The sequence below is a fragment of the Vigna unguiculata genome, chromosome 1 (assembly GCF_004118075.2).
Source record: "Vigna unguiculata cultivar IT97K-499-35 chromosome 1, ASM411807v1, whole genome shotgun sequence".
In the NCBI taxonomy this organism is placed as follows: Eukaryota; Viridiplantae; Streptophyta; class Magnoliopsida; order Fabales; family Fabaceae; genus Vigna; species Vigna unguiculata.
Window position 1 is genome coordinate 31,764,629 of NC_040279.1, and position 16,166 is coordinate 31,780,794.

Here is a 16,166-nt window from a genome sequence, read left to right on the forward strand (position 1 = left end):
AAAAAAAATTAAATCATAAATATATTTCATAAGATATCTAAAAATGCACTACCCCTATTGTATTTCGTGATTTAAATGTGTGGTTAACCTTACTTTCATAAAGTTCATTTTATAAATAGATATACAGATGAGTAACGCGACTCTATAGATAGAAGTAATGACCCGTTAAACTACATAACCAAAATTAAGGGCATCAAGAAACACAACACGATGCATAATTCACTCAAAGAAAGGTGAAAAATGGATTGGTTTTCAAAGATTTACACAGTCGTGATCTCTTTGGTTGGTTTCATAATCTGTCATGGCTTTGCTCTCTCAATCAGTTTATATGACAGGGAATGCGTATCTGAACATGTTCTACACGATGGTGACACTGTTTCTGGGAATTTCGTAGTCATTGACTACGATATTTTTTGGAGCTCAGATCATCCAGGAATCGATTTCAGTGTAAGCTAAGCCACATGCTTCCCTATTTCATAGTTTCAACAATGTGCGATCCAATTAAGTGCCTCTGAATCCATTTGTTGAATCATGTCTCTTGAAGACGTGTATTTGCTGATGCATATTCTCTCAAAATGCATCACAATATGCAGGTTACATCTCCGGCAGGGAGTGTGGTGTACTCTTTGAAGGGAACATCAGGGGACAAATTTCAATTCAAAGCCGCAATACATGGAATATATAAGTTTTGCTTTCAAAACCCCGCTTCAACGCCAGAAACAGTGTCTTTCTACATTCACGTTGGTCACATCCCAAATGAACATGACTTAGCCAAAGATGGTAAGTACCAACAAGTTTCTACACTCATGTGAAGATTATTAGCATGCATGGCTATTATCTATATTTGTGATTCAATTTGTTTACTCAGTTTTGGTTTTCTTGGGTTCAGAACATTTGGATCCCATTAATGTGAAGATTGCTGAGTTGCGAGAAGCACTGGAATCTATTATAATAGAGCAGAAGTACTTGAAAGCACGTGATACTAGACATCGACACAGTGAGTTAATCTTGGATTATGATTTTTTTTTTGTATTAATTTGATGATTATAATTTATTGGACTAATTTGCTGCATTAATTTTGTAATTGCAGCAAATGAAAGCACTAGAAAACGTGTGGTTTTCTACACAATCTTGGAGTATGTTTTGTTCGCTGCAACCAGTTTATTACAAGTTGTATACATTCGACGTCTCTTCAGCAAATCATTTGCTTACAACCGAGTATAGGTTTATATATAATGAATCATAATAGAACACTGAATATTTTTTTCATTCTTTTTCAAGTATCTTGTAACTCTTCTATAATGTATAATTGATTGTTCATTTAAGAATTGACGCAGTAACATCGTAATGTTATTATCAAGTTATCTACATTTTTCCTACTTGTGAAATAGAATAGTTTATTTTTTCATAATTCAAATTAATTTACATACATCCTTTGTATAATACTCTTATTATGTTAACTTCATACCAATTTTTTTCATAAACTACACTTTTACTTGCGTTATTTGATAGAAGTTTAGCAAATACACACAGGTACACTCAATTTAAGGTTGAAAGTATCCATGATGTTAAAGTGTATATTATATGTTGTGTGACCCGTAAAATATATTCCTGATATAATTATGGCTACCGTCATAATAACACATTCCAGTAAAAATATAATGAAGGTTTCATTAAGAAAATATCATTTATTAATTTACATTACAATTTTGGCCTATCTAATCTCAATAATTAAGAAAACCAAAGGGCATAAAAATATTCATAACATCTTTTAAATTTTGTTAAAATCCTGGTAAAGGTTGTAAACATGATGGATTTGTCACAACCTATTATTAAAATCTTAGTGGTTGTTCTGAGAATTAGATTACTCATTATTACCAGACTATCGATGCAACGTGCTTCTGCGGTATTACTGGAAATGTGCTTGTGGGATTAAAGATGGTTGGAATCTTTCTGTAAGAAGAAATAAAAAAATAAAAAAATAATTATATAATTTAATATTTTATATCCCGTGATGATGTGTGAGAATTTATAAGTTAATAATTTATTGAAAGTTGATAAAATGAGTATTAAAAAGAAAAGATGTCCTAAAATTAATTGGATTGTCCATATGTTACAGGGCTAGGAGGCAGGCTACACTAACAACTTAGCCTGAATCAGACATTACAGAACTTAGCTGTCACAAAAAATCACTAACCTTTACAACGCATGCAAAGCCTCACTCAGAATCATCAGAGGAATACACTCTAACCAATTACCGATAAATATTCAATCATCCATATCTTGTTACATCAATGCATCTTTTCTCCTCTTCAAACATAATCTCTCCAAATATTATATGTAATACAGACAATACTACTTTTTCATCTCTTTTTTATATACCCCATGTCTGTATAATTTTATTTTTCCTGTCATAAATAATCATTTTGTTTTGTAAAACAAGTTTATATTTCACTTGATTATCTTAGATCAACGGCAGGATAATTTTGTAAATCAGTAATAACTTTTTTTTAGTAATTGTTCACCATGAATTAAATTTGTGATTTTAGTTTTGATATCAATTATTAAATCGAATGTTTATTATTGAATAAAAATTATAGTTATTAGTCAGAATGCGACTCTTTTTAATTAAAACTATAATAGTTTAAGTACCATATTCGATTATGATGTGATCTATAATTTTATAATATATGCATTTACATCACTTAGGAAAACTAGAAGAGTTATTGTACAACTGAATTATATCTGAACTTTTATGCACTCCAAAAATCATGTACAATACCGTTCTTTTTAGTGAATGTGAAAGAAAAAAAATGCATGAATGAAAACATAATTAACTATATATTTATGTAGAATATGAAGAATGCATGAATGAAAACATAATTAATTATATATTTTTAGTGAGAAAAATAATTTTAACTGTGTCAAAATTTAGAAATAAAATTAAAAATTATTTTTTTCTTATATTTTGATTATTAAATTTGAAAAAAAAATATAGTCATTTTAACTTAATAATAATTTTTTTAAATATTAAATAGTGTTATTAACATCGAAATTGTTGATCTTAAGTTAATAATAATTTTTTTTTAAATATTAAATAGTGTTATTAACATCGAAATTGTTGATCTTGTTTAATACTTAAACATCAGTTATAAAAACATTAAAAAAAATTAAAATTGTTGAATTAAAAGAATTACTTATTTGATTCTAGAGACTAAAATTTATGAAAATGAAAAATTCTAATTTATCGTACAAATTTAAAAATGTTTTTACAATGATGGTAGTATGTTAAGTGATTTTTAAAGAAAGGAAGGTGGTTGACCCGTGGAAGGGTAGAAAAGGAAAAGGGAAAGGAAAAGAAAGTGCGTTTGTTGTGTGTGTTGGTGTTGTTTCTCGATGGCTGGGAACTGGGAAGTAACATTGAATTGACAAGTGAGGATTGTGCAATGCAATGAACACACCACACAGAGAAAGAGAGAGAAAAGAAATACAAACATACGCATGGAAATTGTAAAGAAGCCCCCTTCTTTTTCTTTTGCTCCCAAACCCAATAATTGTAGGCCCTGTCACTTTTTGTCCCTCTTGCTCTTCTCTTCTCTCTCTCTTCTTCTCTTCTCTTCACCACACACTCTCAAAATCTTCAACTTTCAAATTCATTTTACTCAACCCTTTTATTATCACTATTTTTTTAATTATAAATAAAATGTGAATATTTACACTAACGGTTTCAAACCCATCCAAAACTTTCACTGCTGCACTTTCTCATAGCCAGATTTTACAGGATCTATATAAAATTTATTTCTTATCAATCTTTGTAAAACCTTAAAAAAAACAACTCGAGGTGATTTTAATATTTATTTGAAAGTAATATTTATACCACTCCTTATTACTTATAAGTTGAATTTGATTCATTTGTATATAATTTATCTTTTGGAAGAAAAAAAAAAAGGTTATATGACATGGATACATAAATTGAAAGTGTGAAGGTAGAGAAAGGATCCTCTGGCATTTTGGCCCTAGGTAGCTAGTCTCTCATCTCTGACCCTATATAGCTAGCTAAGACAACTCTTCATCAATCATCATGCGTCTGCTCCTTCTTCCTTTTTAGCCTTCTTAGCTGTGTGCCTTTGAATTCCCTCTTCCTTGACTCTACTGTGCATGTATGAACCTTCCTTTAATTCACTGTTACACAAGGTGGGATATGTCTTTATGATACTTATTAACCCTCTTCTCTTTTCATCTCTACTCCCCCTCACTCTATATATTCTACTCTTCTTTTCCTTTCTCTCTTCACCCTCTCTAAATGGTATCCACATACCACGCACCTTCTTCCCTTTTCTTTCTACATCTAAATCTTAGGTTTCCCAACCCCTCTCTTCCCTCCTACCCTATATATTTTCTTATCAACTTATAGGTTGTGTTTCGACTTAACTTCTTCTCATTCATCCCATTTTTTCTTGTGTCCACTTGCTTTTCTATGTGCAAGTGTGTGATCGCTCCTTTTAGGTGCTGGTCTATATATCTTTTTGTGGTTCCAGAAGAGTCTTGTGATGTTTCTTTTCTTCTTTTAAGTGTTCCTCACATATGCACCCGCAGAGAGAGGAATTTGAAGTTCTCAAAGGAAAAAGTGAAGCTGCCAGCATGATCTAGCTTTGGTTAGAGAGCAGACGAGTGCTAACCCTGACTAGGTCATGCTGTGACAGCCTCACTCCTTCCTGTTTGGGGACCCAGTAGATTCTTCAACAACATCTGAAAGACACACAAGGATTAAAAGCAAAAGGTGAGTGAGTAGATAGATAGAGAGTCACCATGAGAAAATCACTGTTAGCATCGTATATTCCTTTTTCTTTTTTTTTCTGAGTTTCTGGTCTGGCAGGCGTGCGTTATTAAATTTTCCCTTTTTCTTGCTTTGTCTTTTCCTTTTTTTTTTTTTTTTTTTCTCTCTTGCTATTACTTCTTTCACGCAACTGTTTCACTGTGTCTTGTGGACCTAACTTTTAATTTCAAGGCCGCAGATTGCTCCTTATCTTTACTTAATTAGGGTTCCTACAACCCAAGGATCCATATTGCTTGTGTCATTTAAGTCTCCATTTCATTGATTGGGAATTTCTTTACATTGCCTTGAATTTCAAAACCCTAGTTACTGGTTACTTTGATCTTAAGGTTGGTCTCTATGAGTGCTATCTGGTGCTGTAGAGTCATAGTTTATGCAGCATATGTATATATATATAAGTCGTGTACTTGTTGTATGCTTTGTTGGTTTAAGTTCTCATTCATTTAACTGCATAAAATGCTGAAATATATATTCTCTAAGGCGCGCTTCAGTCCCAAAACAGTGATGCTGATCCAGATGAACACTCTTTTTCTCAGGTTTGATTCTGTATTTGAATCCAACCATTGTTTTACCTCAGCTACTTATATTTGACTAATGTTAACTAGAATTTTTTAAAGCAGGTTCTGAGGATTCTGGTTACTACATATGCTTTGTTTTTATAAGGTGGGGTTTTACATTTGTTATCTTTAACTGCTACCTATATCTATGTAAAACAAATAGTGTTTCAAATCTGGTTAAGGTTAATTCTTGCGTTGAGACGCTAATCCAGACTCTCTATGAGAAATCGTATACTGAAGACATTGGTCTGTTGGCGCAATGAGAAGTATGAATGTATTTTTTGTGTGTATGCTATAAACTATAGAAGTATCAGAGGAAGTACTTGAGTCTGTCATGTATTATTTTCGTCATTTTTGTCACATTGGTCTGAATCAGAGTAGATTTGAAAGAGGAATAAGTTTATTCATTTCTAATGTAGTACTTTTATATCATCCTCTTATTATCGGAAATCGTCATTTTTTAATATCTCAAATTGGATAATACTCGTTCCAGAAGAACCCATCTGCGCTTTTTGTTGCTTCTGTTCATAGTATTCATTAGATATGAATTTAGGTGGTCTTTATAAGCAAATGATCTATATATAAGAATACTTATTGAATGGAAGCTTTATATCATAACTACGTCTCTTGAATATTTCAACATAAATTATATTCTTAATTTTGAGAAAGTTTATTCAATGTTTAATCTTTTCTTCTAGTATATCGCTGGTTCTAAGTGATTGTACTCTAACCATTGTTCTTTTAATAGGTACATGCTGTGATATGGTGTCCAATATGAACTAATTTGTTAAACAACCATTCGTTTTCTGACCAAACTAATTTGAAAATGAATTAAGTGATCAGAAATTTTGTATTCGTTTGGCTTCGTTGAAAAAAAGGTATTTGGTGACCTTTCGTCCTCCGGGCATGGATGATATAGTTGGAAGGTGTTTAGAGGATGGAAAAGAATAAACATGATCCCTTTTGAGATAGAAAAAATTAGAAGATGTTCTAAATGTTGTTGAAGTTTAAGCAAGATCTATATTTACGATAGTTTTTGGGTGACGAGTTAAGCCTATAGGACAACTGGGGAAGCTGTTTTCAGTAAAATACGATGAGTTGGGAAGATATTGGGTTGACGGTGGTGGTGGTGGGATTTTACAACATGACGACACGGTGTTGCTGACAAGGTATTTTCTAGGGCACGATGGAATAATGTGAATTTTCAGAGTTAAGGTGGTAAGTTGAGTCACGTGAACATTTAGGATTGATGAGAATGGGTGGCCTATAACTTTTTGTCTTATTCTTCTATTTCTTGTCATATTTGTCTAGGCACACCTTGTTCACTCAGTCAACATCCTTTCTACAACCAAAATCTTTTGTTTATCCAAAAGAAAAAAAAAAAAGAGGTTTGAAATGTATTGCAGTAATTTTGATGGTAGTACGTAGAACGTGCAGGGAAGTGCAGGGAACTGATGGAAGGCGTAGGGAACATGAACACGATGACAAGTTTGTGATTAAAAAGCTCCATCAAATTGCACCCTCCATGCAAACTTTATGATGAGTTAAAGTTGTTTGACAAGTCTCAGATAAATATAGGTTAGGATTTTCTATTTATCCTGCATCACGATTGTGGATCCTATGTAATCGATGTCAAATTTTTACAATAATAAGTTTAATTGTCAATTGTGATGTGGTTTATGTAAAACTATTTTAGATTAATAAATAAATTATATTTTGCTATTTTATTACATGAAACCGTATTCCTAATATACATGTTTTCCGTTTTAGTTTGTACAGTATATAATTTATTTATAATATTTTTTAAGACATATTATTTAAGATGAACAAAAGAAAATATAAAAAGAGAAAGAAAAGCCCGTTGAGAAAAAGTTGTGTTTTCCACTCCCTCTGGACCTGACCTGCCAAAGAAATGGAACCAAAAATGAACAATGCATGATGTCCAAATCACAACAAAACTTTATCAAAATGAATACACCTTAACATGTTTCGTATCCCAAACAGGCTCATACGTTCTCCCTTTGTTAAAAGTTGTTCCACCCCGTTTGTTTGGGAGATTAGACATGACTTCCAATGCCTATTTTTGAAATTTTTGATGTGCCATGGATACCAAATACAATGTTATAGATCGCGTCAAGAGGAAGTGATTATTTGTTTAATATAAATTTCCTTTTCTCCCCAAACGCTGATTTGTGGCAAGGAAAAGTTTTTCCCTTCTCCAATTAAAACACTTTTGAGTCAAAATAAAACTTTAAAACACAAATTGGTTTGTTTTTCTTTCTGATAGAACAATGAACACTTGTTTAACAATGGAAGTGAAAATGAATCTCAAGAGCAATTTAGTGCAATGAATGATGGGTAAGAGAGAAAAAGTACTCACATGACTTCTTTTTTTTGGTTTTTTTTTTCCTCTTTCCAACATGGCTCTCTGTGTTATGTTGAGATACTACATTTCTTTTGTGTTTGATTTGTATGAAGGCATTGAAATGGTCCCCTATGAAGTGAGTGGTTGGCACACTTTAACTTTGGTTGATGTAAACTGTAAGAGAAGATGACTTAGAACTACTCAAAGACTTTGATGGATGGGTGGAGCATGATAATATTTCAAATTCTCCTACTTTGGACCACCGCCACCTGTCCTACTTATGATAACAACATTATATTATTTTATTTTCTTAAGGACAACCATTCATTCATTTATTATTAATATCATTGCCTTTTCGGGTTCCTCAACTACCAATTCTAATTCAATACAAAACCCTTACTATTATTCTATCTCCATTCACTCATATCCTTATTCACCTCTAAACTTATCATCTATGTATTTATTACAACTCTTTCACATATTTATTTTTTAAAAAATTTCAAAAAACTGAGAAAACAAATATATTTAAGGTTTAATTAGTCGGATGGTATCCACTTTCGTTTAGATGTGACAGTTTAGTACCCGCTTATAAAAATGTGTCAATCTAGTCTCAACTTTTGAAAAAGTGATTAGATCCCTTTTAGAGAAAAATTACTAAAGCCGTTAACTTAATTCATGACTTTTACCACTAAATTTTGATATAAATATCAATACTTAATTTTGTAAGTCATTTTAAATATCAATACCGTTAACGGTGTTAATAATTTTTAGATGAAAATGACCTAATTGACGTATCTTTTCCAAAAATTGGGACTCAACTGATACATTTTTAAAAGTGGGTACCAAACTGACACATCTAAATGGAAGTGGCTACCATAGGACTAATTAAACCTATATTTAAATCGTCTTTAGTCTCAATTTTTAATAGATGTGGATTATTAATTAGGTCTTTCAAAACAAAAACAAAATTCGAATAATCAATCTTAATTGTAAGTGTTGAAACTAATCTACATGAACTAAATTTTTCTATGATTTACACGAGAAAATATCAGATCATGTAACAGCTTCACCTGTTTATGGTGTTGTAAAAAAAGGAAAAAAAAAAAAAAGTGTGGTGATATAAAGTTTTTACTGTCCATGTTGAGTATTCCTTGAAAATAAGAAAAAAAAAATCTGCTTCTGGATTCGGATTTATTCAAATCCTACTTGTATAATGTTAATTTATTGGTATTTAAACTCTCCAATTTTGAATTTGCCTTTTTGTTTTGTTTAACATTTTTGTGTGTGAAATTATATATGGTGGAGAATCTTGAGCGCATAATATAATATATATGAGTGTTAGGGTTTTGAGTGACAAGATCTCCCGCGTTCACGTACCGTTGGAGCTTTTGAGAAATTAAATCTTGAACCCATATATTAATTCAACATTATTTATGTGAATGCATGCATACAAAAGTAGGGTTGGGTTCACGATTTGTTGTCATAAGTTTAGACAAAAATATTATACAATTATCTTTGTGAGAGATGGCTCTACTACTTTTTCATGACATTTCATATATAAAATACCATGTTTTTGCCCACTTCTCAATTTCTGAAAGTTCAATTACATGGTTGATGATGAAGAAATATCATTGACGTATTATGAACAAATTTTGAATCAGTTTGGTTTGCTTCTCATATATATATATATATATATATATATATATATATATAATTGGTCTTTTAATTTTGAAAGGCAGCATAGATGGTCTTGAACAAACTCAAATAAATAAGAAAACATAAATAAATGTAAAGTATCATTTGGGACAACACTCGAGAAAATAAGAAGATAAAAAGAACCAAAAAAAGAGCAACTCAAGACACAAACAGATTGTGATTTGATGAAGATAGATTTTTGGATGGAATGTCATTTTTATCTTTTGTAATATCATGCATGTTCTTTAAACAGCTTCTCTATACTATTTATGCTTCCCTATAATATGTGTGGAAATAAAATTGTATCAAAATTTATAACAGAGATCAAATTCAATTTCATATCATAGTTAGATATTAAAAACACAGTTAATTCGATATTTTAATATCCATCGATATATATATATATATATATATATATATATATATATATATATATATATATATTCTCTAAAAGTAATTCTTTTATCTAGAAGTAACAATCCCCTAAACAGTTTATTTTATACAATTCTAAAATTTTCTATAAGATTTTATAGTAATTTAAAATATCAGAAGAACATCTCCCTCTAGCAAATAACTCAAAGAGAAGAGAAAAGAAACAAACTAAATCCCAAATAAAAAATAAACCAGTGGCCCAAATCAAGATTATGATAAGTTTAACTTGATCTTTTCATTACAAGAAAATGCTTCATTAGTAACTAATTTTAGTGACTAAAAGTTGTTAGTCACTATAATAACTAATTTTGATACCAATTTATAAAGTAAAAAAATTATTGATTACTAAAATAGTAACTATTATGAATAAAAGAAATATAATTGATCACTAAATTGATCTTTCAAATTAGTTATCATGGTTTTGGCTTTGATCACTAAAAATTAGCTACTTAGGTTTTGGTTACCAAAATAAATTAGTTTCCAAATTGGTATCTAATTAATTAATGACCAATTTAGGGACCAGCTATAATTTATCATTTATAATAGTGATTATTTTAGTTCTTATGATTATTTTTTTAAAATTTGGAAGTGAAAATGAATAGATCTAAGAATAAAATTTGTAAGTAATTTGATTGATGTAATAGATAAAGAAATATAATAGATTAAAATAAAAATTAAAAAATTACCCTTCGTTTAAAAATAATATGAACATTAATTTTTGATGAGTTAAAAATTGATTTTTAAAAATAAATAACTTTGTGGTGTAATTAGTCACTCACATTCAAGAATCTCCACTACATGGCCAGGAATATCATAGGAAAGCAATGGTAAAAAGTAGGAAAATTATGTTTTGACAAAGTTTTATTAACAAACTTATGATAAAGTACATGTGACAATACTTTAAATGATGAAATAAAGGTTTGATATAACTTGGAAAAAGAAAAAAAAATATTTTGTGTGTATTAAAAAACAAATTTTGTCAAACTTTATTAAAAAAAAAATTTGTCTAAAAATCATAGTCCTAAAAAGTAATAATTGAAAATATCATGAAGTGAATATAGTAATATAATAGCAAGTGATGAGGAGAAAGTGGTAAAAACACATTTCATTCATGCAAATATCTTCCCATTTGAGGTGAGATGAGATTATGCCACCATCCAAGGAATTCATCCAAACTCTTCTTCTCAAATCCGTCCCTCCAAATATGTTTATATAGTGTTATCTCTACAATCAAACACAACATTAATCTCAAATTGAGTTTAAATCATTCGAAAAAAAATGTTTTATAATATTATAAGCTTTAGATTTATATGTGAGCAAAAATATCTAAATAAAATTATTACAATCACCAACCAAGATAAAAAAAAAATGTTTGTAATCATAAGTAAACTTACCATAAGGTCTCAAATGTCACAGTATAATATATAAAATAATAATTGAGATACCTTGTGAAATGAAAGATGATTTTATAAACTTAACAAAGAGACAAATTTAACAATTGAAAGTAGAAAAATTATATGAAATATCAAACACACGCATCTTAACAATAATTAGTATTTTGAGAAACAACATTTATACTAATATTAGAAGAAATATAATTATAATTATTTTGTGAAAAAAATGAACGAGAAAACACGTGCAATCCGTCAATCAAATTACCACCGACAATGATAAAAAAATGATTTTTAAGAAAGGTGATTAATAAATTATTATAGAAAAAAAAACAAATTAAAATTAATTTGAGGTGCATAACATATATTATCAAGTACCATGAGAAAGTTGAACTACACCGATAGTTACTACAAAAATAATAGATTGATTGGGTAACACAAGGTTCTATAAATAACATGTGTAAAATTGAAAACATGACAAGGATTTAGCAAACATGTGTACTAAAACATGAATCAACGATCATTAGAGCTTTTATCCAATCCAAAACATCCACGAAAAAGAACAAAAAATTATTGAAATAAATACAAAAAAAAAAAGTCATTTTGATATTATATTAAAAAATAAATAAATAAAATAATTTTCTAAATTAAAATATGTCATTTACAGAAAAATAAAATTATATATAATAACAAAACATAATTAACTATCAAACTATGTACTTTAATAGAATAAGTTCTCGACATCAAGGTACTACAAATCTTCCTATAGATGCAGAGCAATATCCAATCCAAGATTTGATAATAAAACAATATTAAAAAAAATCGAATAGCTTGTTTAGCAACAATATTCGAAGACAATGCCAAACATACAAATTTATTAAGCACATGAAATTTCACTTGGGCTTTGGATGAGGCCTTCAATACTGACCAATAACAAATCCGTTTCTTCTTTCTTCTTGCTTCTCCTTCGTTCTGTTGTTCCTCTGGAATTTTAGTTCAGCATGAGACTCAACATATCATAGTAATTTTTATCCCTGGGCTTACAAAGTCAAATTAACCAAGAACCATAATATAACAAACATATCAGTAAATGAAATAGTGTTCTTTATTCAGAGGTTTGTGTGATATCAATTTTAAGTTCCCACAACCCAAATATTCTTTATATACTTTTTTGGTACAACAGAAAGTGTGAACTTTAATATATCATCTCTATCCTAATTCCCACCCACCCCAATTCACCATTTCATAACTAATACTAATACCAATAATTTATAGACGGAATGAAGAAGATGCCAGGTAAGATTCCATAAAATTTCAAGCATCTTGCACAATCTTAAATATATGATATTTAGGTATAAGATATATAGAAATTCAAGATCCCGTATGTTTTAACCATAAAGAGTCTTGAATTTCCATACATCTCATACACGAATATTACATATTTCTGTGTTGAAGATGCTTGGAATTTTTGGTGAGTGACGAGGTAAAATTATAAATAATGTTTAATCTTGAAGACCGATAATTTAACCCACTTAACTTGGCTGAAGAAGGGTTTATCTGAAACTGGTATGAGCTTTGTAATCCAAGCAATCGGCCATGACACAGCTGCAATTCCAATACAAATTCCCCATTGCTCCCATGTTAATCTCTCTGTATCAGCAAACTTCCGTAAAAGTTCCACCATCACAACTTGAAGAACAAGGGTGATCCCCACAATTCCAAGAAACAAATGGTTTCTGTGAAGGCCTCGGAATACATTAAGTTTCTCCATACTTCTAGAGTTGAACTCGTTGAATACTTGGCAGAGAACAAAAGTATTAAAAATAAGAGTATCCTTTACCTCCTCTCTAACATTGAAGATTGACTTTCCATTGAATTGTAAAACCAAGAGAACTGCAATCTGATATAAAGCTTGAGCTAAAAGGTTTCTCCACATAATACTAGTAATAAGAGGCTCAGTCCTACCCACTGGCTTTTTCTCCATTAACTCCTTTGTAGGTCTTTCTGTTGCCAGTGCCAATGCTCCTAGCGTATCCATGATCAGATTTACCCATAAAAGTTGAACTGTTGTTAGGGGAACATCTCCCGAAGAAACTGCCGCAATAAAATTTATCACTAGAGCTGCAACATTCACTGTTAGTTGAAACTGGATGAATTTTTGGATGTTGTTGTAAACACATCGCCCCCACCTTAAAACAGTGGCAACAGAACTGAAGTTGTCATCTAAGATGACAATGTCGGAACTCTCCTTGGCAACTTCAGTTCCTTGGATCCCCATAGAAAGTCCAATGTCAGCTTCTTTCAGAGCAGGTGCATCATTTGTGCCATCTCCTGTCACTGCAACAACATGACCTTTCTTTTTCAAGCACTGCACCATCAAATGTTTGTCCAAAGGGGATGATCTTGCCATCACGCGGATCTTCTCTACTTTCTCCATTCTCTCTTCTTCTGAATAATTCCTGAATTCCACACCCTCCACCACTTCTCCCGCGCTCACATGGCCATCAAAGTCTAATATTCCGCATTCTGCTGCTATTGCTTTTGCAGTGAATATGTTATCACCTGTGATCATCTTGATACTAACTCCTGCGTGTTTACAGGTTTCCACAGCCTTCTTGACGTCGGGTCGGCATGGATCCTTGAGGCCAACAATACCTAGCAAGGTCAAGCCATCTTTTCTAAGGATTTTATCTGCTTTCTCCTTATCGTTATAATCGATATCTTCTGAAATCTGCATGTATGCAAAAGCGATACATCTAAGGCTGCTAGCAGCCATGCCTTCAATTATATTTTCAAGTTTACTCCGTTCTCCATCAAGGGACTTCTCTATGCCGTCATTGTCAATATAATTTGAACACATTGCAAGTATAATCTCTGCAGCACCTTTCCAATGAACGTGAACCGTGTTGTTAGTCTCCTTCCTTATTGCGACGCCGCTTCGTTTCTTTTCAGAGTTAAACGTTTCAACATGGAGAACTTCGTATGTTCGCTTGAGTTCATCCATGTCCATGCCTAAATCTGACACGGCCCACAAGAGTATAGCTTTCTCTGTTGGGCTGCCAGAAATTTCAGGTTCGGATGTTGATGAATGTTTATAGATACTTCCAGTTGTGTTGAGGCCAACTCCTTGTTGGAATAATTCAAGAACTTTAGGGGCCATTGCGTTGGAATATTTTTCCGCTACATTTTGCAGGCCAAGCCAAAACTTGGTGACTCTCATTTGATTCAAGGTTAAGGTACCAGTTTTATCCGTGCAAATAACTGTAGCTGATCCCATGGTTTCGCAAGCAGAAAGTTTCCTCACCATTGCTTGGTCTGCCATCATTCTTTTCATTGAGTAAGCAAGAGTGAGAGTGACAGCCAATGGCAGACCCTCTGGGATTGCCACCACCACAATAGTGACTGCAGCAGCGACAATCCTCACAACCGCATTGAAAATGTCGTTTACATCAGTTTTACTCCCCAGGAACTCAGTGTTCCCATTTTTATCTTGTGAGTTTCCAGTGAAATAACGAATTAACAAGACTACAAGAACAAGAAAAGCGACTGTGAGGCCTACCTTTCCAATGGAGGAGGTTAACTTATCAAGGCGAGCCTGTAATGGTGTCCTTTCCTTGGTGTCTCGTGATATCGAGCTCATCATTTCACCCCATGCTGTGTTGGTTCCCACAGATGTCACTAGCATCTGAGCATATCCATCCACCACTTTTGCACCAGACAGCAAGAAGGGGCTTCTTGAAGGCTCAATTTCTACATGGTCGCTCTCACCTGTCATACTTGATTCATCCACTAGCAAACAATGGCCACTCAAGAACAATCCATCAGCTGGAATCTGATCACCAATCTTAAGGGATGCAACATCTCCCACAACAACATCAAAGATGGATATCTGCTGTGGCCTTCCATTTCTCACTACTTCTACCTTGATGTTGTTGCTTATCTTAGACAATTTGTCAAACTGTCTCTCTTGTCTGATATTGCTGAGTGCGGTAACAACCACCACCAGAAACACTGCTACAAATATACTCCCTCCTTCATACCAGCCTTCCCCCGGGCCATGTTCTTTTATACCAAAACCAAGGGAGAGACCGGCGCAAACAAGAAGGATCAAAATAGTAGTGTCATTGAAAGCTTCCACTACAAAGCTCAGGAAAAACTTAGGCGGTGGCCTCTGATAAGTGTTTGAACCAAATACCTGAATACGTTTGGCAACATCATCATGGCTGCCAGTGATTCCCTTTGCCGGAATGGTTCCAAGAATGTTTGCAACACCTTCAACTCCTCCAAACTCTGTAAAGGCTGACAAATTTTTGTCCTTGACCATACTGGTAATCCTGACCTTGTCAACATCAGGAACCAAAGGATGATGATTGGTCCCATGTTGCGGAATCAGGGACTCAATGATGTCAAGAGTACTGCTGCAATTTGAAGATTGGGTTTGGAAGAGCTTAGAGTAATTATTGGTGTTGGTATTTCTCTTAGATATGACTTCTTTGGCCAAGGCAAGCATGACTCGCCTAGAATAAATTGCTGTGTAAGCAAAACGCCATCTCTTTTTGGCTATGTTGATGGTGTAATTAACAGTGGAGGTTATGTCAATGAGGAATGAGGTGCCATCATATTTAAGATTTTGGTTGCTCATGCTGGATTTTGAGAGAACAACAGAAGTTCTATGATTACTTAATCCAAGAAGATACTAGGAAAGAACTTCATTCTGAATACTCAATGCTGGCTATCTTCTATATATAACATAAATTATGCCAATATTTCGTGCCAGAGGGTACATAGAGGCAATTTCCGAGTAGCTTCCTACAAAGTTGCAAAACAAACAACTGTCTTTTTTTTATAGTCCAATTTAGTCAAACTTGTAAAGGACACGCTCCGTAATTACA

General features: G+C 32.3%; 2 protein-coding genes and 1 long non-coding RNA gene across 3 annotated transcripts; 2 read left to right on the plus strand and 1 right to left on the minus strand.

Moving 5' to 3' along the window:
- The first annotated feature begins 193 nt into the window (after nucleotides 1–193).
- On the plus strand, nucleotides 194–1,334 carry LOC114177483 (transmembrane emp24 domain-containing protein p24beta3-like). The gene is made up of 4 exons (XM_028062889.1): nucleotides 194–447; nucleotides 594–780; nucleotides 890–997; nucleotides 1,091–1,334. Exons 1-4 carry the CDS (start codon nucleotides 241–243, stop codon nucleotides 1,222–1,224), a joined length of 636 nt encoding a protein of 211 aa, XP_027918690.1. The 5' UTR covers nucleotides 194–240; the 3' UTR covers nucleotides 1,225–1,334.
- Nucleotides 1,335–3,998: 2,664 nt separating this feature from the next.
- On the plus strand, nucleotides 3,999–7,118 carry LOC114194318. Its single transcript, XR_003606376.1, has 2 exons — nucleotides 3,999–5,370; nucleotides 5,455–7,118. It is a non-coding gene; the product is annotated as an uncharacterized LOC114194318 (long non-coding RNA).
- A 4,856-nt stretch (nucleotides 7,119–11,974) lies between these two features.
- Nucleotides 11,975–16,049, minus strand: LOC114177112 (calcium-transporting ATPase 12, plasma membrane-type-like). The gene is made up of 2 exons (XM_028062365.1): nucleotides 12,812–16,049; nucleotides 11,975–12,308 (listed from the first exon to the last, which is right to left on the minus strand). The coding sequence occupies exons 1-2, from the start codon at nucleotides 15,914–15,916 to the stop codon at nucleotides 12,303–12,305; spliced, it is 3,111 nt and encodes a 1,036-aa protein (XP_027918166.1). The 5' UTR covers nucleotides 15,917–16,049; the 3' UTR covers nucleotides 11,975–12,302.
- Between the last annotated feature and the right edge of the window lie 117 nt (nucleotides 16,050–16,166).